The 27,020-nt window shown below is 41.1% G+C and overlaps 1 protein-coding gene across 3 annotated transcripts in view; it reads right to left on the reverse strand.

Annotated features, from left to right (window-relative positions):
• Positions 1-3,403: 3,403 nt before the first annotated feature.
• Positions 3,404-27,020, reverse strand: part of FER (FER tyrosine kinase) — a 304,478-nt gene continuing 280,861 nt past the window's right edge. For all 3 annotated transcript variants that reach the window (XM_079799477.1, XM_079799478.1, XM_079799476.1), the window contains 3 exons: positions 20,872-21,026; positions 13,935-14,057; positions 3,404-12,879 (listed from right to left, as the gene is read on the reverse strand). In XM_079799477.1, coding sequence (XP_079655603.1) covers positions 12,737-12,879; positions 13,935-14,057; positions 20,872-21,026 — 421 coding nt within the window. In that variant the 3' untranslated portion in view covers positions 3,404-12,736. The remainder of the gene's footprint in view (positions 12,880-13,934; positions 14,058-20,871; positions 21,027-27,020) is intronic.

Here is a 27,020-nt window from a genome sequence, read left to right on the forward strand (position 1 = left end):
AAAAACTCAAGGGGCCAAAGAGCTGCATGTGGCTCGAAAGCCACAGTTTGCCGACCACTGGCCTAGCTCATGAATTTTCAACCTTTTTTTTTATTTTATAAGTACTTTCTTCTTCTTCTTCTTCTTCTTCTTCTTCTTCTTCTTCTTCTTCTTCTTCTTCTTCTTCTTCTTCTGTTTTGGTTGGCAGGAAATTCAGTGAAATTTATTGCTTAATTGCTATAATTAACAAATTTCAGCTATTTGGTTTTCTTTCTGTGTTCTTTATAATTGGGTTTTATTTATAATTTTCCTCTTTTACCTTATGTTTAATCTTGTAGATGACTTCTAGTCTTCCCAAAATAACATCTGATGAATATACATTTAAAATACACCAATAATTATATTCATGAAACATCTGCTTTGGGGTAAAAAGAAACCATAGGGATATACTGATATAGGACTTGTTTCAAACCACAAGAAAGGGTGTACATGAGAGACAAGGGAAGGAAGGATGGGAGAAAAGCATGAGGGAAGAAGGGAGGATGGTGTTGTAAATCTGCTGGTTCCTCTGAGCATCTGTATTCATCAGAGCTACATGGGGAGAGGCTGGATTTAGTTTGATGCAGACAGATATTTAGGAGTTAATTTGGCTGGGGCAGATGGCTGCCTGTCTTCTTATTTGATTGAGATTTAAAGTAATGGTTCAACCACAACATGTTTCCATCTCTGATGGGTATTCCCTGGTGCACTTCTGCAAGAAGAAAGGCCCAGTTTCTGGGTTTTGGGCTGGCTTTGACAGAAACCTCAAGACTGTGGGCCTGATGGGACACCAGTGATCCAACCCTCCCATTCCCCCACTCACGCCGTTTCATCTGGCACATGCATCATAAGTGTGTCCCGTAGAGCCCTACTCTGCTTCATCACCACATCCTAATTAGGCCTTGGCATTTGGCAGGGGGACATGGGGAGGATTGCAAGCAGAGGGAAGGCTTCCAGGAGCTGCTTCAAAATTAGCTTGGGATGAAAACCCAACAGGCTTCAATTATTGTCTTTTACCTAGACCTAAAAGGAAATGTGTGTGTGTGTGTGTGTGTGTGTGTGTGTGTGTGTGTGTGTTGTTTTCAGAAAAGGAACACTCCTTAATATGGAATAAGATCAAGCCCTTCTGAAAGGTGGGAGTGGGGAGCCAAAGGAGAATAGCTTCTGAGCTCAGTACCCCACCTTTCTGTGACATTTACTTTTCTATTAATTCCTGGCATTTATATTGCAGCGATAGATCAATTAGCTCTCGCAATGTTCTAGTCCATTGACCTTATCATTTAACTATCCTATGGTGCCATTGCTACCACAGGGAGACTGCAAAAGAAACATTTATAATTCTGAACTACCTTGGCCAGAGCTGGGAGGTATTAAAAGGCTTAGTTTGGATAATCAGCAGCACATTAGATGATTGAACCTGGAGGGAGTTTTCCTTTTTGCTGAATTCTGACAGCAACACTGTAAAAAGCAAAGGAACAGAACTCATCCTGAATAGTGCTGCCATTCAGGGGTTCCAAAATGACCCCGAGAACACTGATCACAGACTCTCAACGCTGGGGACCTCCCCTGGGAGACCTGTGTGTCAGTCAGGGCTTTGGCTGCGGGCAGCAGCCGGATGGTGGGTCCCGTGGGTCTGGTGGATCTGTCAGGGAGGAGGGAATTAGCTGGCAGGCTGGCCGGGGACTCGGAGGTCAATGGGAGCACAGTGAACGGGGTTGGGGGATGGAAAGAAACCAAGGGTGCTCTGGAGGGCTAGGAAGCAGGCGTTAATGCAACATCCTCCTAGAGCAGTGGTCGGCAAACTCATTAGTCAACAGAGCCAAGTATCAACAGTACAATTTCTTTTTTGAGAGCCAAATTTTTTAAACTTAAACTATATAGGTAGGTACATTGTTATAAACTTAACTAGGGTACTCCTAAGCTGGCCTTTGCTAAAAACTCAAGGGGCCAAAGCGCTGCATGTGGCTCATGAGCCGCGGTTTGCCGACCACTGTCCTAGAGGAATGCCCTCTGGCTGGTCCTTCTGTCCTTGAAGATCAGTCTCAGCAGAAGGATTCCATCCAGTCTATAAAGAAGGATGTGGATTCTTTGGGTTCTGTAGTGGGAGGGCACATGGAATATCCTTTCCATCAGGACCACGCTAAGGAAAAAAGAGGACGTTTCCCTGGAGGAAACTAGGATGCTTTTAGGAAGGGGAAGTGACCACTGAAAAGAAAAAAAGGGGAGGGGAAAGGGGGAGTAAGAGGAAGAAAGAAAAAGGGTTAACATGAGGTCATTGTTTAGCCAAACCTCATTTTGCAGGTGCAACCACTCTAGACAGGATATGGCTTGTTCAGGTTTACCAGCTAGTGAGGGTCCTGCGGGGGCGGGGCAGGCCGGGCCTGGCTCCCAGCGGCAGGCGTCGTGCTTGTCCCATCAGCCGATGCCCCTGGAAGCCGCACCGCCTGCCTTGCTCAACTGTCATCACAAGTTGGGCTGAGGCGTGTTGGACTGTCCGTCCAGTTCCTTCAGATCTAAGGAGTCTGGAAAGCACTTCATTCAGTCAGCTTTTAATGGAAGGAGCGACCATTGATGCTCTTAATAGAAACTAGTTTTACATCCCTGTTTTCTGCAGGCAACATCCACCAGCACACTGCCCGAAGAAATCACTAGCTGGAGCGGGTGGACAGGGCGATAATGGGGCTTCAGATCCCTTTCGGAGATCCTGTCCATCCCTCCTGGGCACAGGTTTCAGTTTAAACAGCCGCGCTGTCTTGGTGGGTACACTGGCCCTGATGAACTGAAGTCAGAAAGAACACGGATGTCTGGGACACTGTCAGGTATCAAACCTGCTGGAGATGAGGGCGCCACCTGGCGGACGATAAAGCTGCCGAGAAAAGGCATTCACCCAGGGCCCCGGGAGCAGCGCCAGGAGGTCAGGCAGGGGTCGTGTGGATCCCTTTGCCTGTTCTAAGAAGCTGGTGGGCGGCCCACGAACACGCACGTTGTTTTTGAGGGGGGTGGTGACGCCTCTAATCCAAGACCGGGGATGAGAAGAGCGCTTGGTTTAATGCATGGAAACCTGTGTAAATAGCAGCGTGCTGTTTTAGGGAGGTTACTGATGTGCTGGCTGAAGGGCAGAGAGAAGTCCCGGTGTGGGCTCTGTGACCAGCTCAGCCCTGTATGAGAGCCGCCGGATACAGGCCCAGGACTGCAGCATGGGCGCAGCTCTCAGCTTCTCTCCCAGCACCCCTCGCAGCCACCTTTCTCCCCCACATCCCTCTGTTATATCTAAACAAATCCTGTTACGAAACAAAACAAGACCCTGGCAAACAGCCAATCCACTCAGAGAAATGAGATTTGAACAGCATTTCAGTTTTGATTTCTAAGGAGGAAGCAGTGTTGTATGCAACACACACCCATTATCATCAGAACTCATAAGCTTAATTACAGAAAAACTGAAAGCTAATAATTTTTTATGCACCATTACATCCCTAGGAGGCCAGTTACCATGGAAATCTCTTCTTCCATTCCTTCTACTTAGAGTATATTTACATGGAAAAGGGAGAGAAATATAAACATGATGCAAAGATTAAACAAGACAAGGCACAGTTTGCTACAAATATTTTACATTTAATATAAGAATACAGTAAAAAAAAGTTTCCGCAGAACTGTAAGTGGTAACTGGTCCATTGGAAAAGAAAAAGAAGCTATTCAAAAATGATCAATGTTTACAAAAATTGTGAAATCACGTTTTAAAAAAGTAGAAAACAATTTAAAAACATTCTACAATGTTAGTCAAAGTTCAAAGTGTATTTTTTTCTGAATGTAAAAAAACTAACAAATAAATAAGTGTTAAATACAGATCTGAGTTAAAAATGGTAAAAGACAGACAGCTTTATACATGTAGCCCCACTCATTTTCAGACTTGCTTACAAACCAGAGAAACTTACCAAAGGCCTTGCTTGTATGTTTTACACTTGAACTTTTTATAAGAAGCACCTGATTTCCAGTGTTTTCTTTTATCCACTTCACAAATATATTATTTTAAAGCAATAACAAAAAAGACTAAAGGTGCTTTAACCTGACAACATTGGTGCTAAAAGGGAACTGTGTAGACCACAGGAGTGCTTTCTCAAAATGTTGCTTATAGACAGAACGTTTGTACCCGGTGTGTGTGTGTGTGTGGGGGGGGAGGGGGGTTGGGCAGGCTTCACTCCCACCCATCACACCAAACTCGTCTTCTAACAAGGGGAGAGGAAGCAACCAGAACATGACATTCTTGCAGCCACTCGCGTGGGCCTGTGCCAGGAAGGTAGCAGGGCCTCAGGCCAGGGCTGCCCAAATGGCCTGGGCATCACGTGCACCCTGGGTCTTTGCTTTCCGTTTGCTTAGGGTCCTGGAGTCAGTGCTGTTCTTAGACTTGGGCAACTTGATTATATTCTCCTGCATTTACCTGGCTTTTTCTAACCCTATGTGGCTGTATGGCTTGGATGCCTTGGAGAATTCCATTCTTAGGGTACTCATCAGACCAAACCAGGAAAAACACAAAGAAAACCAGAAGTTAAAGTCAGCAAGAACCACGCCACCACCAACCCCCACTACACTCAGGTTGCTTAATTAGGCCATCCAATGCAATGCCTTTAAACTTAAGCTTTCTGGATGTCTGACTTATAAAGGTGTTTCAGTGAGGAAGCTCAATGTTTATGAAGCAGTGGCCCATGTAAAGCCCAGGCACTGGTGCATGGCGAGGGTCTGACTATGTCACAGGATGGTAGTGCGTAACTGAGTGCACATAGTGGAGTGAGATGCTCATCACGTGAAAGGCGGTTTCATGTCTGTGGCTGCTTTGGGCATGAATTTGAAATAACCAAGACCCCTCCCCTACCAGTTCCTCTTTATCTCTGATTTTGATTTGATGCGAAGAAACTACACCTAGGATTGGATTTAGGATCATAAGATTATAAAATATACTTGTTATGGGGAATCGGGGCAATCCTATCAATGTCTTTGACACTAAAGCCAAAAATAGTGAACTCCACTAAAACATGTATATTTTCTGTACATGGTCAGTGTGAAAGGCCTAGCATCCGAGGAGGAATTAGGGCAAATTAGTTCACTGCTGTTGGAATTGGACTTCTGCTTGTAGCTGAAGTGAAGCAGTTCAGACGGGCAGGGGAGGGGCCTCCATGCCATCCCACAGTCTACACATAGGAACTGCTGTACGTGGGTGAGGGGAAGCATGACAGTCCTATGAAGCATGCACGGCTCTGGGCACCATGCCCATGCATTTGCTTACCACAGTCTGGCATTCCTTAAGAGCAGGCAGGCAAGTCTATTCCCACCAAGTCAAATTATTTGTCAAAGAAACTTTCTACAGAATAGGGCATTTTTCTTCCTCCCTTCTGTGTTTCAAATTAACAAAAGCATTGGATTAGTGAGCTGGCGAAGACTACCAGAACGCCTGGGATCTCAGATTCCCTCTCAGTCCCCAAGGGTCTGAATGCAGGGCATTTAGAAATTTAAGCCCCCATTGGGAGGAATTTTGCTTTTTTTGTTTCATAAAGATTGTTCATGCAACTCAAAAGAAGACCCTATCTGAAAAGAGCTACATAAAAAAAAAAAAAAAAGATTAATCATGAGGTGCTGGAGTCATACATACACTACCTCACTTTTCATTCTCAGGGTTTTGCTGCTCCAATGCGGGAACCGGGATTATTTTTAAGGCCATCTTACACTTGCCCTGTGTTGCTCAGAACGTTGACATTTCCTACTGACCGCTTTCCTAGCTTTCAAATAAGGTGTCATCTCCTGTGAGCAGATGGACTGCCTAGGCGGTTAGTGTTTGCACTGATGCTTCCCCTGAGCACACCGGAGTAAGGCAGTGTTTCTGTTGTCTGCTTCAGGGATCGAATTCTGGCTTGTTAGGCTGTTGTTTTAGAATCTGCTGTGGGTGGGGCCTAGCACGTGCTGATTCCGAGAGCAAAGATAAAGATGTTCTTGACAAAAGGAGCAGGTGGCTTTCTGAGAAGGGCACGGCTTTGGGGGACTTTAGAGCTGATGTTTTAACCCAGCAGTGCTGTGGAGTCTGATATCTAGGCTGACTGGCTTATTTTGAACTCAGGCCTTCATATTTGCTACCCTTTTTTTCCTGAAGCTATGGGAAAACTCATTACTGTGGCACAACTGAAATACTAATTTCAGATATTTTCCGACAAGAGGAGTGTGCAAAAAATAAAAATAATGGCACAGAAGGGTGGAATGGAAACATCGAATACGCCCAGGGGTATAAGGTGCAGTGATCATTGTTCGTGCTTTAACATTTCTTGGGAGGTAGGTCACCCAATGAGCTTACTCAGCCAAGTCTACAGGCTGCTCACCGTGACCTTTCTGCCTGGGAAAATCTCCCTCCTCTGTGGACAGTGTCACTCATCACGCACATCTGCCGCCTAATCCCCTGTCTCCAGGGACCACAGCGAGGCTTTGTCTTCTACGCTGCATCTGCCTGGGCTCTCGCAGAGTGGGTGTGCAGTGGGCCTGGTAATGGATGCCTGGGAGTTCCTTCAAAGGCAGGGGCCTCCTGAGCACCTGAGGAGAAACTCTTTGGTCTAAGCCAATTATGAGACCATCTGATAAAAGCCAACCATAAAAGGCTTTTCTGTTTGGGTAAAGTAAGGATTAAGAAACTGAGTATGAGAAAAGGAAATACTAACCAGAAGTAAAAAACTAAAAACCAAAACCAAACAACAAAAACCCCCCAGAAAAATGAGCACCCAGCAAAGGCTCCTTGCACCTGACAGGGCAGATGTTTAAGAAAAGCTTGTGAATGGATGAAGCTGAGGGCGAACATTACAACACTCTGCTCCAGGTCTCGACTATCCCTTAGGACAGTTCCTCACTTTGTAGAACACTCACATCTGCTGGCCTCAATGGTATTGTCTGGGGAGATAGTTTAGAAATTCAGGATTCGAATCTTTAGAGTGAGCCCTAAATATTCTTGTTCTGGGGCTCTTGCTAGTTTGTGGGCATGCAGGGAAGCTAAGTCTGTATTCATGCTGCAGGCATAGACACCCGCAGGATATTTTTTCTTTCACAAAATAAAAAGTAGCAGCCTTCACAGCAAATTTCCCACCTGCTGCCCACCCAGGCGCGAGTGCCTTTGCTCAGCGTCCCGTTGCTCAGGGAGTGTAGGGAACATTGTCCTGCCTGAGGCCTTACGGAAAAACTGAGCGAGGGTAACTCTCATTTCACAGGGGCCGCCTCCTGAGATTACGGGGATCATAAAGAACACCAATATCCAATTCCGTGCTCTTTAATAAATGTTGTAGCGACTTGAGAGGCTTGTAATATTTAATAGCATGCAGCAGGGAGTGCCTCAAAAACCCTCCTCTGAGGATCAGCTCCCCCTTATTGATGCTGCAGTGACCTGTCGGAGGTTGGCCTCTGAGTCACTTTGGGTGGCACTGTTACTGCCCTTCATGTCCGTTAGTCTGTCTGGGTGTCCCGTTCTCTGCCTTCGGTGTCTCCCTCCAGCGGGGCTGCACTGACTGGCTTTAGGATGTTTCTAGGATTCCTTTCCCTCAAGGGTTACTAGTATACAGACATGGGGCCTGCTATTTAATTGGCATTTTCCTACTTCCCTGCTTAATTCCATGTTTTCCCAGAGTAGAGCTCATCACAGTGCGGTCCCTGTGGGGGTAACTCTAGGAGCCAATTAGTTAGCATTAGTCACAAGGTGAACGAGGGCTGAGATAAGCATTCTTTCCTCAGATTAGCCTAGGTCAGTGATGGCGAACCTATGACACGCGTAGCCATTTCTGATGACACGCGAAGGCTGAGGCGGCCGCATGCCGAGGATGAAACATTTGCTGCTCCTGAGGATGAAACATTTGCGAAATAATGTTTTTTCCTCAAAGTGACACACTACCCGAGTTATGCTCAGTTTTTTGGCGAAGTTTGACACACCAAGCTCCAAAGGTTGCCCATCACTGGCCTAGGTGAAGCCCCATTGCAAGCAAAGATTCCCAATAAGGTATGAATAATCAGTGATCTCGGTTTAAGAAGTATTAAATATAACTAATGCACATGTCAAGGTACTTTGAGTAGTCTAGAAGTTTGAAGACATCTGACGCAGTCCTGTAGTGGGCAGGACAATGAGTACAAATGTCGCTCAGCGCAGCAGCAGCTCCGAGCCAGGACGTAAACCTGCTCCAAACGCAGGGGAGAAGGTGTGTGGTCCGCTCGGACGAAGGCCCACGTGCTGGCAGGTGACCACCTTTCCTCCTTTTGGCCCCAAGACCTTTTCAGTTTCCTGTGGGAAGGATCTGGCTTGGTGGCACTGTTTTCCATAGGCTTTCTAGGGACATCGTCCAAGTCTTTGTTCCACTTTAATTATTCCACATTCTCCGTAGGGCAGCATCGTCCAGTGTTGGAATAACGGGTTCTTTCCTCCTTGCCTTCAGATGTGCTTGCCTCAGCTCCCTGCACTGAAGCCTATGCTCATTACTACACCGCCGTTTAAGTGACTAGGAATTCAGAACAGCAGATTTTTCTACTCCCCAAGAATCTCAGTCCTTATTAGGCAGCTAAGTACGTCTTAGTGTCTAAACTTACAGTTCAGAATATAATCTCTGAATCGGCATGAGGCAGTAGGATGGTTTTCAAGGGGTAATAAATATTTCCTTAAATTGAATTATGACTAAGGCATATAGTTTATATATCTTTGCTATTATGGTATTATTTTTTAAAGGAGAATTTTATGGGAATGTACCAATCTCTTGCAAGTAGGTAATCTTGGTACAGGACTAGTTTTTTTACACAAATGAATATGCAGCTCCAAATATTATAGTATTCACACTTGCTATAAACTCATCAAAACAGAAAAATAAATAAAATTAAAATATTTAATAAAAAAATTTCTGACATGTATAAGCAAATCAAAGTTAGTAATAAAAGAGGTAACATTTTATTTTAATGGTAAACTTTCAGGCTAACTTAATAGTATAATGGAAAAGTAATATAAACTCATTTTCATATAAAAATCTTGGTTTCCATTTAATTAACATATTAATACATAAGGAAAAGTGGCTTTCAATTGTCTGCTCTTTTTATTTTGCATTATTCTCTGTTTTGTGTGAGAGCTCTGGTGTCCTAAATACAAGTCAGTCTCTACATGACTCAGAACAGTGCTCACGGACAATCAATTTTGTTGATAAGAAACATTTTAAATACCGTGTGATCAAGGGAGTGTATGGGGAAAAATAAAGAGGGCAGAGGCGAACAACCTCTTTTCAATTACTCTCATGTCACAGGCCACATACAGTGCACTAGGAGTACTCACTGAGCAAGTCTTCCCGGTACACCCTCAGAATTTCTGGTGCCTCACAGGGATGAAGGGTAAGGTGGGACATGTATTGTTGTGGCATTCTAATTTTTATGTTTATCCCACTATAAGGTCCTCAGTGTGTGACATCTATTATAATTTAAACACTTTCTTCTGACGTAATCTCACACCAGTATTGTGAAGCATAGTTATTTCAGTGGTGTTAACCAAACTTTGTATAAAATTATATGGCAACACAGAAACATGAATATAACATAGACAAGAAAACCATATTGTGGTTTGAGGAAAATGAGAACTATTTCGGTGACTAAACAGTTTTTTTTTTCTTTTTAAATAACCCTCAAGTGCAAAAACAATTGTGAAATGCGTGCTGAACAGTAGCTCATGGTCTGTGCTGATCTACTTATTTGTGATAAAATGGTGAATTATGAATGAAGAATTTTATTGCTTATATTACATTTGGGAGATGAGAAAGGATTACATGAGGACTTTTATTGAGGACCTAGTGGCAGGACAGCTGAAATATAGCCTCTGGTTTTGAAAGTGTAAACAAAAACTCTTAATCCTTTATTATTATTTTCCTGGAAGAGAAGGAATGCCCTGGCTTTGGGAAGTAAACTCTGATTACTCAAATACAAAATCAATCTGTTTTCACATGTTGGTAATAAATGTTAATTTGACATTAAAAGATTTCTTTCCTTGAAAAATGATAAACTAGCTAAATATTTTTCATAAAGGCTCCTTAGTGATTCAAAGTAGAAAAATGTAGGTGAGATTCAGATTGCCTGACACCCCCCTCCCCTTCGTGTTCATAAATTAAGAAATTATGACAGGAACTGTATGGGAGTGATAAATGCACCTCTTGAAAAATCCATTAACAACACAAAGATTTGCAACCTGGCTTAATTACATTCAGACCGGTGGCAATTTTGGTTACAACTATTTTCTTACAAGTCACAGGATTCTGTGCATTTCTGAAGCCTTCTTTTCCTACATCAAGTTGCATATTCAGAACAGTACTTATGTGTGCTTTTTGGTTATGGATTAGCCACCTAAAGTACATAATTCCAATAATTATCAGTGACAGAAGGGATGAATAAATTATGCTTCAAGTGCAGGAAAATTAACAGTAAAAAATGGTTTGCATAAGTTTTTCTTGGTGCATGTACCTATATTAAATTTAATATTCTTTACAACGGATATGATCCTGAAAAACTCCCCATGAGTTATTAATCCTGAACTATACTACCGCCTGCTCTGGGACGAAGAATAAAGCGGAATTTAAATGCTGCAGCTGTCACGGTGTTTGGAAAGCTGCTTTAATTTAAGCACAGAGTTACGATGTGAATTGTAAATTCTAACAGGGTGAGGGAAATATCAATGCCATGTTCCTTCTTCAAACCAGAATGCACAGATTAAGCTTCAGGTCTTGTTCACAAAATTATAGCCCAAACCATCCCAGCAGTGAAGCTGCTAAGTGATGGGAGGCAAGTTTCTATAAATAAGAAATTTAGGGGAAGATTCCCTTAGAAATACTGGGAAAGGGTGCAAATGGCCCACCTTACTCTTACGATTGAAGGCTGGCCGGGGCCTAAAGACCATAGCATTTAATTTTAATTCCCAAGTCTGGGCCCTGATTTATCACAGTGTATGCCATGAAAAGAAGGTTCCATTTATTTATAATATCTGACAGAAGGGAAAACAGTTCTGACTTTTAAAAAAATTGCTTTGAATATTGCAATATATTTTTGAAGGCAAGTTTATTATGCTTTTGTTTTAGTCTGAACGTAGTAATCATTAAATGTGTACAAAACTTGCAAGAAGATTGAAATGATAGACAAGCCATTTTTCTCTTCAGTATTATCCTTCCTACTTTTTGGAGTGCTGGGTTTGAGTTCCATGCAGTGATATTCACAGGCAGCAAACAGCCAAAGAGGACAGGAGGGATTTTCTTCCCATAAATAAGCTCTTTCAATAAACAAGGACCAAACAGTCACTGAGGTGCTCTTTGCCTAGACACACACCTGAGCACGTAATCTTAGCTCCTCCGCCCCATTTACCCCTGAGCCTGACCATCTCTCCCCCACACACTGATCCTGAGCGGTAACTATATACACAACATGGGGTAAGGTCCCTGGATGCAGCAAAGGTTTAGCTCAACAGAATCCTCGATGTAACTGTTACACATTCCTAGGAAGCATCTCCAGCACTATGCTTTGCACACCTGTCCCCCAAGGGAAGGGTTCCAGGTGGCAGTCTAGGGGTCACACGGGGGGAAAGTGAAGATAGGGGGCTGTCCTGGATTTTCTTCAATATTGTCCAGTTGTCTTCATCCACACCTGCCTTGCTTCGTGCAGTGTGTGATTCTGAACTAGGGTCATGAAGCTCAGGAAATGGCACCAATGCAGGGCATTAAATTCTGGGCGGCCTCCTCTGAGGTGCAGGTACTTCCCCAAAAGCATGCTGTTGGTTTTGTGGGCTTGTGCTTTGTAGTTTCTCTAAAAAGTTTTTTGTTGCCATTAAGAAGGCTTTATCTATGAACTCCTGAAAATCATTTCTCAGAATCTGTTTTGGGACTTCAGACCATGAAATAAAACGAGTGTGTTTGATGTTTGTAAAGGCATAGCTTAGATAGGAAGACATGTTTTCCTTCTCTTCTCTGATCCACTGTCTAGCTGCTCTTTTTCTCCAGACCACCCTCCCGTCCTGACTTCTTGCTGCCGCAGCTCTCCAAAACATCCTTTAAAAGCTGCTGCCTCGATGCTAGGAGTGTGCTGTCTGAGGACATCTCGTGCATGGTTTTCCGATGCCCAAACAGAGGCGGGAACTGACAACCTCGCTACTAATACAGGAGAGTGACCATTCTTGCAGTGCGCTATTTCTGGCAATTAAAACAAAAAACCCAGGAGGGCCAAATAATTCCTGATAGAAAACGATGTTTACAAATGTAATTTGCCTCGGCAGAGCAGAGAGCCAGCTTCCGCTGGAAGGTGTCCTGCAAACAGGGCGTTACCTAGGCAGCTTCTAGCACCGAGTGCGCCGGGTCTGTGGCACCGACGCGACCCGTGACCTGGGCCTGGAGTAGCAAAGCTTTGAGGAGCATCAGTGGTCTTGATGTGAAAAACGTCTGTTCTCCCTCATGTGAGCGCCTGTGCTTTTCTATGACAGTGGCCTGGAGTGGCAGGATCGCTATGATGAGCTAATAAAGCCCTTGGTAGGACTGTCTGTTCCTTAAATGCATTTGCGCCCCCCCCCCCTTTTTTTTTAAGTGGCACATATTTTAAAAAACAGTTAATAAAAAAATAACCTTAGCAGACTGGTGCAGGTAACGTGGTACAAACTCATTGCAAACGAGGGAACGGGATGCCTGAAGGTTGCGTCCGGCCCCGCCTGGCACTATGTGAACTTCCTCTTGATGGTGTTGAGCTCTTTCTGGAGTTCGCTGAACCTGGGCCGGTTCTCAGGCTTATAATCCCAACACCTCATCATAATTTTAAAGATCTCCTCTGGACAATTCTGAGGGGCTGACATCCGGTACCCTAAAGACCCAACAGAAGAAGAATGGAGATAAGATATGAATGTTCGCGCAGGGCATTATGCAGTTTGTAAGTTTAGTACCTTATGTTGTAGATGGAACAGAAACATAACACCCTTTATAAGGCAAACTGATTTTTTTTAAACAAGTATTTCATTATTACGGAGCCACAGAATTACCTTCAAGTTCGGAGAACCCGCTTTGTTTGTTGCTAAGTCTGATGTGAGATACATCACAGGCAGATGCACATCTGCTCTAAGTATTTGCTTTCAGATGCTGTGGGCAGAGTTTAAAAAAAAAATCATCTCTACTCCCCAGGTTTTTGAAGATGAAGAGAGGAGGGGGATTTGATAAACACTAACTCAAAAGTGAAATAAAAATGAACATGAGTTAGAGTCCTTTACAGCCCAGAAGAATCTTATTTTTCATTCCAAGCTTTGGGCGCACCCCGGCGGTGTGCTGGGCGGGTGCCTGTGTGTGCGCCTGGGGAGGGTCTGTGAGGTCAGAGAAGGTAGGAAGCCATCCTCTCCACCAGCTCTACCACCAGGCCCCTCCCGAGGTGGCTGGGGCCGCGTTGCTCGATGTCAGAAGCATCCTTTCTGTTGATAGCTAAGGCCTGCCTGGCATCACCACCTCCTGTTCCCGTGGTGATCTGGGAACACCACGGGGCGTCTTCAGAAGTGGTACAACATTCTCAGAAACCTCCTGAAGTCTAATTACATTTCGTTCGCAGTGACACTAATGGTGTTTATTTCACATGGAATAAAAAACAGGAGCTTGAGGAACACTCTCCAATTTCCCTTGACGAGACTGAATGGTGTGCCTTGCAGATGTCAGGCCAGGCAAGGGGAGTGGGAGAAAAGCCTGGAGCTCTCTATTTTCAAAGCTAAAAAGGTTTTTGTTGCTTTTTGTTGTATAAGAGCCACGCGATCCATGGGGTTCAGAAGCAGATTTACAAACACCTCTGCTTTCCCTACACCCCCAAACAGCATGCCCCGCCTCCCCCCAGCCTGTCCCTGGGGCTGGATGAGGCCACTCCCAGTCCTGTCTTTGGCTCACCTCTTTCCACCTGCTCACGTGCTTGTTGGTTTGTCATTCCAGGGTACGGGCAGACCCCTAAGCTGAAGGTCTCCCAGAGGAGGATGCCAAAGCTCCACACGTCACTCTCAGAACTGTACCTCCCTAGAGGGCACACAGAACCACAACCAGGTGAGTGGATAAGTAGGTGACCATTTTTGGGTATGCACTTCTATGTCAGTCACATATTAATATATTTAAACTTACCAAAAACCAGTGATCCTATTCTCTGCACGAGTTTCATTCTCCAAAAAATGAACACCTTCCAAATCACATCCCCCACCCCCACCAGAACAAATATTCAGCCAGCATGCAAGCTTGCTTTCCCTGTGGTACCTAACTGAGATGGATGGTTTATATAAAAAAGATATGTTTGTACATATCAATGCCTAGGAGATTAAGTAAGTTGGATTTCTGCAATTTTGTTTTCTGCCTGCATCATTTTCATTCTACTAAGATTACAAACAAAGTTAAAGCAATAAGGAAAGTTTCTTAAATTGTTTACTCATCACTATTTACAGATATTCTTACTTGCTTAAAGGTCTCGTTTTCCCCACTGACAGTTTTCATTTATGGAAAATATATTTGTGTGTGTGTTTTGAATAGAGTGCAAATTAACAGAGCTGGCTGATAGAAAAATCTTCTTTAAAGTACATGGTGACTTGTTTTGTTGAAGTCCTGACGCACCTGTTTTACTAGGCTACATAAGCTAAGCTCATAGATTCTTTTTTTTAATAGTCTTCCAGAGATGCAGAAATAAAAGCCAACACCAAATACATTCTGGAGATGGATGTGAAGTCAAGGAGGCAAAGCAGAAACATTCTTTCCAATATCTAAGAGGTAAAAATTTCCTAGATTTTCCCAACATACTTTTTTTTTCATATATAGCATAAACTATTCTAACTAATCCTCATTTGCAGCAGTGTTACAGGAATTCTGAAATGATTTCATTTCTACTTCCTTGTAGCTACTTGCCTTAACCTTTCCATTCCAGGAAAGGTTTCTTTAAAGTAGGATGGCCTTTTCACTTTCTTGAAAAAAAGTAAAATGAGAACCAGAGTAAGCCTACATTATGGTAATTTCTCCAAAGGCAGAGCTTGGAGTATGCTTACTGATTTTCATCTCCAGCTGTGTACATTAGCTTCCTTCTTAGTAGACTAAGTATGGACATTCACTATGATATTTAGCAGGAAGGTTCATTTTCTTGTCTGCATATCAACTTTTTCATGTTTGGCATCCAATATTTAATACCTTTTATGAAAGTCATTCAATGGCTACAGTTAAGACTAATTGTACGAGGAATAGAGAGTCAATACCTTCTTTTTGTAAGATAATATCTGGACAGATATCTAGAAAGGCATATTTTAAATAATCCAACACTCCATCTTATAACCTTGATCTCTGAAGGATAATTTTAAAAATTTATTTACATATTTATGTTATTGAGGTAGAATTGATTTATAAGAGTTTCAGGAGTACAGCATAATGATTCAATATTTGCAAAATGATCAACACAGTAAGTCTAGTAAACATCTGTCATCACACAGTTATATTTTTTTCTTTTGATGAAACTTTGTAGATCTACTCTCTTAGGAACTTTCAGATATGCAACACATACATTAACTATAGTCACTATGCTGTACATAACACCCTCTTGACCCACTTTCTCCATTTCACCCATCCTAAAACCCACCTGTAGCTAATACCCATCTATTCTCTGTATCTATGTACTTGTGTTTTTTGGTGTGTATATGTCCTTTTCTATCTGATTTAGGCACTCAAGATTCATCCATGTTGCCACAAATAGCAAGATTTCACTCATTTTAATACCTGAAAAGTATCCTATTGTATATTTTTACTATATTGTCTTTATTCATTCATGTATTGATGAGCACTAAGGTTGTTCCAATATCTTGGCTATTGTAAATAATGCTACAATGAACATGGGGAGTAATTATATCTCTTTCAAATAATGATTTTATTTCCTTCAGATATATACCCAGAAGTGGAATAGCTGGATTATATAGTACTTCTTTTTTAAAATTTTCAACAAACCTCCATACTATTTTACTTTGTGGCTGCACCAATTTACAAGCCCACCAAAAGTGCACAAGGGCTCTCTTTTCTTCACATCTTCACCAACATTTGTTATATCTTGTCTTTTTTATAATATCTTGTCTTTTTTATAATAGCCACTCTAACAGATATGAGGTAATATTTAATTGTGGCTTTAATTTCCCTGATGATTAGCAACATTGAGAATCTTTTCATGTACCTGTTGATCACCTCTATGTTTTCTTTAGGAAAATATGAATTCAGATCTTCTGCCCATTTTTTGATCAATTTTTTTTGTTTTTGCTGTTGGGTTGTATGAGTTCTTTATATATTTTGGATATGAACTCATTATCAGATATATAATTTGCAAATATTTTTTCTCATTTAGTAGGTTACCATATTATATAACCAACTAGTCTATGAAAATAGAGTAATGATAGCCTATTCAGCAAGTGGTATTACAAACACCAGACCACTCTCTTATACCATATACAAAAACAAACTCAATGTATTAAAGATTAAAGATTTAAGTGTAAGACCTGAAATCATAAAACTTGTAGAAGAAAACAGTAAATTTCTGATATCAGTCTGTATAATGTCTTTTTGGATATAGTCCTTAAGCAAGGAAACAAAAGCAAAAATAAACAGAACTTCATTCAACTAAAAAGCTTCTGTACAGCGAAAGGAAACCATCAACAAAACAAAGACACCCTACTGAATGGAAGGTTATATTTGCAAATGATATATCAGATAATGATTTGATAATCAAATTATATAAGAAACCTCATATAACTCAGTAACAAAAATATAACCAATATGATAAAAAATGGGCAGAGGAAATGATAAGACATGCATCCCTATGTTCATTGCAACATTACTTATAATATCAAAGATACGGAAGCAATCAAGATGTCCAACAGATGAATGGGTAAAGAAGACGTGAATGAATATATATATATATATATATATATATATATATATATATATATATGCACTGGAATATTACACTGCAATAAAAAGAATGAAATCTTGCCATTTTCAAAACATGGATGGACCTAGAGGATATTATGATAAGTGAAATATGTCACAGAAATAGAAAGACAAATACTGTATGGTTTCACTTATATGTGTAATCTAAAAAAATACACCAAACAAAAACAGATATAGAAATAGAGATCAAACTGATGGCTATCAAGAGGGAGGGAGTAGGGTGAAGGGGAATATATATAGTCAGTAATAATGTGATCACACTGTAAAGTATAAAAATGTCAAATCACTATTTTTTTATGCCTGAAACTAATCCTCTCTAATAAAATGGTAATATGCAAATTAACCATCACTCTGCTACATAAGCCATGCCCACCAACCAAGCCACGCCCACCAGCCAATCAGGGCGAGTATGCAAATTAACCCCAATCCAAGATGGCTACAGCCACAGAGAGCAAGGTTTCCCAGGTAACAGAGCAAGCCAAGCTTTCCATAGCCGTTGCAGGCCTAAGCCTCCACTCAAGCTACAAAGTTTCAATTATAGAAGGTAAACAAATTGAAACAAATGGCGGCAGAATGGAGCTTGAGAGAGCAGGCCAGGGTTGCCGGCGGCAACAGGGGAAGCAAAGCTTTCTGCACACCCTGGCCGGGCTCACCCGCTTAAGGCTACAAAGTTTCAATTGTAGAAGGAAAATAAATTCCAGATGCCAGGGCCTCACCTTGGGTTGCCAGGAGGCGTGGCTGGCCTGCAAACCACCACAGGCCCCTCGCTCAGGCCGCCCCACACCCCAAGGGAACCCCCACCCTTATCTGTGACACCCTTCAGGGCAAACCAGCTGGCCTCCACCCGTGCACCAGGCCTCTATCCTATCTAATAAAAGAGTAATATACAGATTGATCATCACTGCAACACACAATATAGCTGCCCCCATGTGGCCAAAGATCCTGCCCCCATGTGGACACAAGATGGCCACCACAAGATGGCCAGCAGGAGAGGGCAGTTGGGAGGCACCCGGCCTGCAAGGGAGGGCAGTTGTGAGGGACCAGGCCTGCAATGGAGGACAGTTGAGAGGGACCAGACTTGCAAGGGAGGGCAGTTGGAGGTGATCAACCCTGCAGGAGAGGGCAGTTAGGGGTGACCAGGCTGGCAGAGGAGGGAAGTTGGGGGCAAACAGGCTGGCAGTGGAGTGGTTAGGGGCAATCAGGAAGGCAGGCAGGCAAGCAGTTGGGAGCCAGCAGTCCTGGATTGTGAGAGGGATGTCTGACTGCCCGTTTAGGCCCGATCCCACCAGGATTGGGCCTAAACGGGCAGTCGGACATCCCTCCAGGAGTCCCAGATTGGAGAGGGTACAGGCTGGGCTGAGGGACAACCCCCCGCCGTGCACAAATTTCGTGCACCGGGCTTCTAGTATAACTAATATTTTTTAAATACTTAAAAATATAATGCTTGAAGCCTGGCTGTTAAGAGATATGTGGAATTAGAATTGTGATTTGTAAATACTGTTATCAGCTTGAAATTCAACTAAAATACACTTTTATTGAAAGGCAGAACTTTACTTGGCATAATTGCTTACAAGTAAGAGGAGTTGTAAAGGCAATATAATGTAGATCTAGCAAACAGGTATAAGAACAAATTCTAGAGATCTGTATTTTACTGGTAAGCCTTTAGGATATCCCAAGTCCAGCTCACTTATAGGGATGCTACAAGAATGAATAAGAAGGGGCTTAGCGATGTCTTATTATCCAAAGAAAACCTCTGTGTAAATACAGGAGTTACAATCCTATCTTTTAACCTGTGATTGATCTCCTTAGAGTAAAAACAACCACCACTCCAGAGAAAATCATGATGGAAAATAACAGAACTGCTACTTTCTCTAGATATTCTCTAGATATGAGGAATAGTAGATTTAGTTTTGGCTCACTAGGAAGCTCACAAAAGCTTCTCTTGATAGCATCTGGGAAGACAAACTAAGGGTGAGGCTTACTATCTGTAGAACGTTATCTTTGAAAACTTCATTGTTGCCAACTAGAACAGTCTTGTCAACTTCTTATAATGGCAACTACCCACATGTGTCTATCCCATAGTATCCTTGGTATACACAATAAAGAGCGATTCTAGTTTCTGCCCCAAGTCCCAAACTAATTATATTCCACAGCTTTATCTGGAAAACATCTGTTGGTTTCTCAGAAAGTTAAATATAGAATTACCATATGCTTCCTAGTGTTTACTTAGAATAATTGAAAACAGGTACTCAAATCCATGTACACAGATGTTCATAGTGGTGCTATTCACAAATGTCAAAACTGCTGAAAAATACATCAATGAATGAATAAACTGTGGTAAATACATAAAGTGGAATATTAATCAGCCATGAAAAGGAATAATAGTCTGCAACATGGATGAACCTTGAAAACATTATGCTAAGTGAAAAAATCCACATATTGTATGATTCAATTTCCATGAAATATGCAGAATAGGTAAATCCACAGCATGAAAAAGCAGGTATGTAGTTGTCAGTGGCTGAGGAGAGACAGTAATGGGGAGTAACTTCGTATTGGGTAAAGGGTTTTATTTTGGAACTAGATGGAGGTAGGGGTTGCACAACATTGTGAATTGTACTAAATGCTACTGAATTATTCACTTTAAAATGGTTAATTTTGTTACATGCATTTTATAAAAAGGTTTATTTGTCTGAATGTAATGCCTAAATTAAGACATTTATAAATGCCTTATTTTTCATGACGTAATTTCTCATTTTAAATCAACAAAAAATAATTTTATGCTTTTTTAATTCAAACCATACTACACCCATTCACCAACCCATGGCTTTTATGCTGCTTCTCTTACTAAAAATGCAATTTCTAAATTCACTCAAAGCACAATCTTTTTCTTTCAAAATTCTTGAGCTGTTACCCATCTTGTTATGGCCCATTTCATCCCAACCACAGATAATGCAAGCTGTATTTATATCCAATTACAATGACACATAAAAAATTCAAGTTAAAAAAATCCCTGCTGTTTTAAAATGCAATTCCCATCTCTTTCCACAAGATTTATACAAGTTCCAGAGACTGAGATGCTAAGAAACCATGTCAGTTTTCAGAGTGAGCAACTACAAGATTGATTGGCTTAATATTTTAGGAACCTAACATTAGATGAAGTTATAAGAAATTCAAAAGAAATGCCAAAGCCACAGCAACACTTTTACTCTGTGTATAATCTGACTCTTAAAATGAAAATCTGGTAGTGACGTCAGCATCATGGCAGAGTGAGAAAATCTCTTGGTCTCTCCCCTCAAAATAGATTAAAAACTTACATAAAAGACCTAAAACAATAAAATACATAGAGGAAAACATATGAACTAAACTATGGATCTTAGTCTCAGAGAGGTTTTTGTGAACTTGACCCCAAAGGCAAAGGAAGTTAAAGTAAAAATAAATGAATGGGACTACATTCTTCTGCACAACTAAAAAAAAACCATCAACAAAACAAAAAGGCAACCAAATATATACACACAATGTAATATATAGATGTAATATAAAATTGTACACTTGAAACTTGTATAATCTTGTTAACCAATGTCACCCTAATAAATCTAAAAATTTTTTAAAATAGTTTTTCAGATAAAAAGGAATTCTCAGATTTGAAAATGCTTGTAAGTAATCTTTTAAAACTAGCAATCTTACATATAAAAATCTGATCAAAAAGGTCAATGAATTAAGTCGGTGCTCATGTTTAAGTGCAAAGTATGAATATTTTATACCTCATTCTACCTTGCACTCTGTTGTACTCCTCTAACTTTGCTTGTGAATGTTTTGTTCTGTTGGAGCCCATTTGTTTTTTTTTAACCACCAAAAGGAAAGAGTCCAATCTTACCGTAATTAAGAGCTTCTGGTGCTGTCCATTTAATGGGAATCTGCTTTAAGCCAGAAGATGAATACACTCCACCATCCTCTTGGCGAGACATTCCAAAGTCACTGATTTTCAGAACATTGTTTTCACCTACCAGGCAGTTTCTTGCAGCAAGATCCCTAGGTTACAAACACAGAAAACACCCTTATTAAAACAAATTGAAAGCCACTTTCACATTTATGACTTCTGCACTTTGCACTTTTTACGTTTGCAATGTATTTATAATGAGGCTAAGAAAGTTTGTGATTTAACAGTCTCTCCCATCTTTTCTATCACAGATAAAAATCATCCATGCCAACATTTGCATATGGAACAGTCCACATGCTAATTTTTAAGGCACCACATCCATTTCAATTTAAATAGAAAAACTGATTCTAGAGTTAAGAGAAAGTCACAAAGGAGAGGCCAAGCAAACTTGGCATTATTTCTCCTTTGCGTTCCTAGCGCAGCACCATCCAACACAACTTTCTGTGAGGATGGAAAGTTCTCCATCTGTGCTGTGCTATTTAGTAGGTAGCCATTATCCACATGTGGCTAATGTGACTGAGAAACTGAATGTTTTATTTTATTTACTTTTAGTGTATTAAATTTTAAGTAGCTGAGTGCTGCTAATAGTTACTGAGTAGTAATCTGCAGTGTAATCTAGAGCTTCCCAACACTTTTTCTGTTGCATCTGGGTCAGGCAAAACTACATGATGATTTGGCCCTGTCTCTCTCTCCCACTTCATCTTGTTCCACTCTTTCCATAATTTGCTATATTCTAGACATACTGAGATTCTTATTGCCCCGCCCCCCCACCCCACCCAAACATGACAAGCTTATTTCCACTGGAGGGTCCTTCCCTTTGCCTGGAGTGCACTCTTAGACTTTTGCATAGCTGGCTCCCCTTCATTCTTAGCTCAAATACCCTCTCCTCAGAGATATCTGTCCTGACCACTCTTATCTGATAGGGAAGACAACAATAAACAAAACAGACCAAGTCCCTACTCTAATTCTAGTGGAGAAAACATTCAATAATCAAATTCACACACACACAATGCTACTGGCGGAACCCCGGAGCTCAGTTAGGAGACAGTAAGATGAAAGTGGTGGAGTTGGTCAGAAGCCATCAGATTCAGGATATATTTTGAAAGTACAACCAATAGGATTTGCTGGTAGATTAGATGTGGAGTAGGAGAGAAAAAGAGTCATGAAGACCCTAAGATATTTTGGCCTAAACAACTGGAAGAATGGAGCTGACATTTATTCCAATTGGGAGGACCTAGTGTAGCAGACATCCTAAGCCAGTTGCCTCCTAGCATCTATTTACTACTCTTCAGTAAAATAATCTTGATTTTTTTTGCCATCCAGTGAAAAATTGCTATATTTCCCAACCTCTCCTACAGTTCCTACAACTAGATGTGGCCATAATCTAAGTTCTGGCCAATGAGATGTAAGCAGAAGAGTTGTCTAGAATTTCTAGGAAGTTTCTTTAAAAGAAAGAGGAAATACTTTTACATTTCTCCCTCATGCTAACACAAAGAGGAAGCACACCAAAGTTGGAAAAACATCAAGCGATGTGGAGCCAGGGTGCCTGATGAATATGACTGCCATACATATTCTAGATTGTCTACCTCTGTATCTCTGGAGTTTTTAATTTTGTTAGTGCATGAAAGAAATTTCTATGTCATTCAAGCAATTTTTGTTGCTGAGCTTGTTTTTTTCTTTTTTGGGATATGTTATCATATGCAGTAAACACAAATCCAATATTGAGAATGGGTAGTTTTGAACTTGTTGAGTTTGTGATATCTATTAGATATCCAAGTGGAGAAGTTAAGTAGGTAGTTGGGTATATTAGTCTGGTGTTCAGAAGAGAGGTCTAAGAGTTGTTAGCTTTTATATGATACTAGGGACCCCATGCATGAAGATTCGTGCAAGAATGGGCCTTCCTTCCCCTGGCTGCTGGCACTGCCTTCGCTTTCCACCTTCCCACACTGCCCAGAGGCCCGGAGCGGCCTGGAGCAGTGCAGAACACTCCCGCCCCACTCCCGGCCACTCGGCCCCTGCATATGCAAATTAACTCAACATCTTTGTTGGGTTAATTTGCATACTCACTCCTGATTGGCTGATGGGCATCACAAAGGTACAGTCAATTTGCATCTTACTCTTTTATTAGTGATTTGAAGCTATGGATTGGAGAATACTTTCACCTACACAGTGAGCATAGAGAAGAAAAAGGTGTTTAAGGACTAAGCCCTAGAATACTCCATCATTTAGAGAAGGATTGAAGAAAGGAGACTGAGAAGGAGCAGCAAGTGAGGCTGAAGGGAAACCCAGAGAGAGGTTGATCCTAGAAGCCAAGTGAAAAAAGCTTTTCAAGAAGGAACAGCAATCAACTCTATCAACTACTACTGAGAAGAAAAATTAGGGCTATGAATTGGCCACTGGATTTGGCAACATGGATTTTAATGAGACACTGACAAGAGCAATTTCAGTGAAATAGTGAACACAAAAGCATGATTGGAATGTGTTCAAAGAGAATGAGAAAAAGAAGTGGAAATACTGAGTTTAGATACTCGAATAAATTTGCTATAAAGGAGTATAGAGAAGTAACTAAAAGGGAGTTTCAGGTCAAAGGAGTTTCCCTCCCTAATATGGGGCTATTGCATGCATATATAGATGGTGATAGTATTGTACAGAGGCAAAACTAATTCAGAAGGAAAAGGTGACAATTGCAGGTGTAAAGCCCTTGAGAAAGTAAAAGGTGATAGGGATAGGATCCAATGGTGCTCTTCAGAGCTGTATTCCCAGTGCTCAGAATAGTACTTGACACATTGTAGGTGTTTAATAAATATTTTCTGAATGAGTATATTCATACAATCTTATTCTAGGAGTGATCCCTGCTGAGGACAGATTGTCTATTCCAGGGGTCCTCAAACTTTTTAAACAGGGGGCCAGTTCACTGTCCCTCAGACCGTTGGAGGGCTGGACTATAGTTTAAAAAAAACTAGGAACAAATTCCTATGCACACTGCACATATCTTATTTTGAAGTAAAAAAACAAAACGGCAAAAACATCCGCATGTGGCCCGCGGGCCGTAGTTTGAGGACGCCTGGTCTATTCTATGCTTTGTCCTTTTAATGCTTTTTTCCTAACTGAGGAACAATCAACAACTAGTTTCTCTTTCAATGGAGATGATTTAACATATTTATCTTTGGAATGCATCTCTAACTATCAAACATGACTAAAAACATCCAAAAAATTAAAGTCTAATTTATATAACTCATCTTGTAACATCAGCAGTACCTTGAGCAATTAACTGAACATAACTAGGTTGATTGTCAGCTGATGCAAAAATATCAACAATATCCAGAGGAATATAACAGGAACTTAGAGCCTAAACAATATTCATAATATCAAGGGCACAATTCAAAATTGCTAAACACACAAAGAACAAGAAAAATGTGATAAACTCTTAAGAGAAAAACAATCAACAAATGCCAACATTATGATATCAGATATAAAGTAGCTATTAATACTTCCTGAAATAAAGGAAACACACTTAAAATAAGTAGAAATAACAACAGTAGTATCCAGACATTTTAAAAAGAGGAGGGTAATTGCCTAACTCATTTTATGAGGCCAGTAGAACTCTAATACAAAACCTGACAGAGAAATTATCAAAGAAATTACAGAAAAATACCGTCATGAAGACAGAGTCAAATATTTTTTAACAAAATATTAACAAATAAAATCCAATGATGTAAAAAAGATAGCACATCATGACCTAGTATGGTTTATCTTACTAATGCAGGTTGGTTAAACAGGCGTCCTCAAACTACGGCCCGCGGGCCACATGCGGGTGTTTTTGCCGTTTTGTTTTTTTACTTCAAAATAAGATATGTGCAGTGTGCATAGGAATTTGTTCCTAGTTTTTTTTAAACTATAGTCCGACCCTCCAATGGTTTGAGGGACAGTGAACTGGCCCCCTGTTTAAAAAGTTTGAGGACCCCTAGTTTAACATTTGAAAATTAATCAATGTAATTCACATTCACCAGATAAACAGAATAGAGGGGGGGAAACCCTATGAGCATTACAATTGATAGAGAAGAGGCATTTGACAACATTCAAGATCTATTAATGAAAAATGCTAAGCAAACTAGAAATATTAAGGGAACTTCATCAACCCGACAAAAATTCTATATAAAAATTCAACCATTGGCCTAGGTGGGTGGCTCAGCTGATTGGAGTGTCATTCCATACACCAATAGATTTAAGTTACAGGTTCGATTCCAGGTCAGGGCACATATTTAGGTTGCGGGTTCTATCCCTGGCTGGGGTGCATACAGGAGGCAACCATTCAATGTTTTCTCTTACATTGATGTTTCTCTCTCTCCCTCCTTTCCTCTCTCTCTCAAATCAGTAAGCATATCCTCAAGTGAGAATTAAAAAATATTCAACCGCTAACATCATACTTAATGGTGAAACACAAAATTGTTTTCTCATGAGATCAAAGCAAGGCTGCCTGCTTTCACCACTTCTATTCAAAAGGACCTCTTAATAGAGGTAGCTTTTTTGGCATAGTCTATTAATTCTCATAGTCCTGGTCTTGAAATCCTATCCTATCCTATGTAATAAAGGGGTAATATGCAAATCAACCGAATGGTGGAACAACCAGTAGCTATGACACGCACTGACCACCAGGGGGTAGACACTCAATGCAGGAGCTGCCCCCTGGTGGTCAGTGCGCTCCCACAGGGGGAGTGCTGCTCAGCCAGAAGCCGGGCTCATGGCTGGCAAACCCAGTGGCGAAGGCGGGAGCCTCTCCTGCCTCTGCTGCAGGTGGGTGGTAAGGAGTGTGGGGTCCTGGACTTCGAGAGCCCCGGACTGTGAGAGGGTGCAGGCCGGGCTGAGGGACACCCCCCACCCCCTCCGCTCCCCAATGCACGAATCTTGTGCACCAGGCCTCTAGTAAGACATAAAAGAAAAAGAAAAAAAACCCAGAGGCACAAACAAATATCAAAAAAGAAGTAAAACTACCTCCATTTGCAAATGATACTTTTTTACATAGAAAGTCATAGGGAATTTACATAATAACTAAAAATAATAAATACATTTAGCAAGTTTGTAAGATAAAAGGTTAATACAAAAAAAGTATGCTTGTATGATAGCAGCAAACAATTGGAAAAGAAAATAAATTCCATTTACAGTAAAGCCAATAAAACAAATGGCTAAAAGTAAGTACGGTAAAAGACAACTAAGTTCTTTATACTTACAGCTGTAAAAGTTGCTGGAGAAAATATAAATAAATGAAAAGATATTCCATGCTCATGGAGTGGAAGACTCAATGCTGTCATTATTCCCCATTCTTCCCAAATTACTCTATAGATTTAATGCACTCCCAATCATTATTCTAGCAGGTGTTTTTGTAAAATTAAACAAGCTGATTCTAAAATGGGTATGAAAAAGTTAAGGTTCTAGAATAATCAGAATAATTTTAAGAAGTACAAAGTTGAAAGACCTAACCCGATTTTAAATTGTACTATAAAGTTATTGTGATCAGTAGAGCTCAGTAAAGGTAAAGATACAGCATGATAGAACAGAATAAAGGTCCGGAAATGGATCTACAAATATACGGTCACCTGATTTCTGACAGAGGTGCAAGGTGCACGCTGAGTACCTCCCAGTCCTGGTCACTGGGCCACTGACTCCTTCTTGCGGCCAAATGCAAGCCCTCTTGGTGAGAAGGAGCTTTTATTCACTGCAGCGTTTTAGGCATTCACAGGATGTCACCTGGAGTCCTTTCCTCAGAATAGCACTACGCTTCACAAATACGTGCACTTCTGTCGTCATGACTATCTCCACTGCGCCGCCAGAGCGGAGGTTTGTCCTCTGTAATGAGGATTACAGTTCTGCGAGTGACCGATCTACAACCAATTCAGAGAAACCTCCAATTCGATGTAAATAACATTTCGATAACGTCTGCAGAAAACTGGACTTCCTTTGGGTTGCATTAAGCTCAAAGGAATGGAAATGGTAGCTTTTTTGGCATAGTCTATTAATTAAAGTAAAACCTAGGCCTTCAGGCAATAAGTCTACACTGCATACTCACTGCTTGCCTAATATTCCAGTAA

Source organism: Cnephaeus nilssonii, assembly GCF_951640355.1.
Source record: "Cnephaeus nilssonii genome assembly, chromosome: 2".
Taxonomy (NCBI): Eukaryota; Metazoa; Chordata; class Mammalia; order Chiroptera; family Vespertilionidae; genus Cnephaeus; species Cnephaeus nilssonii.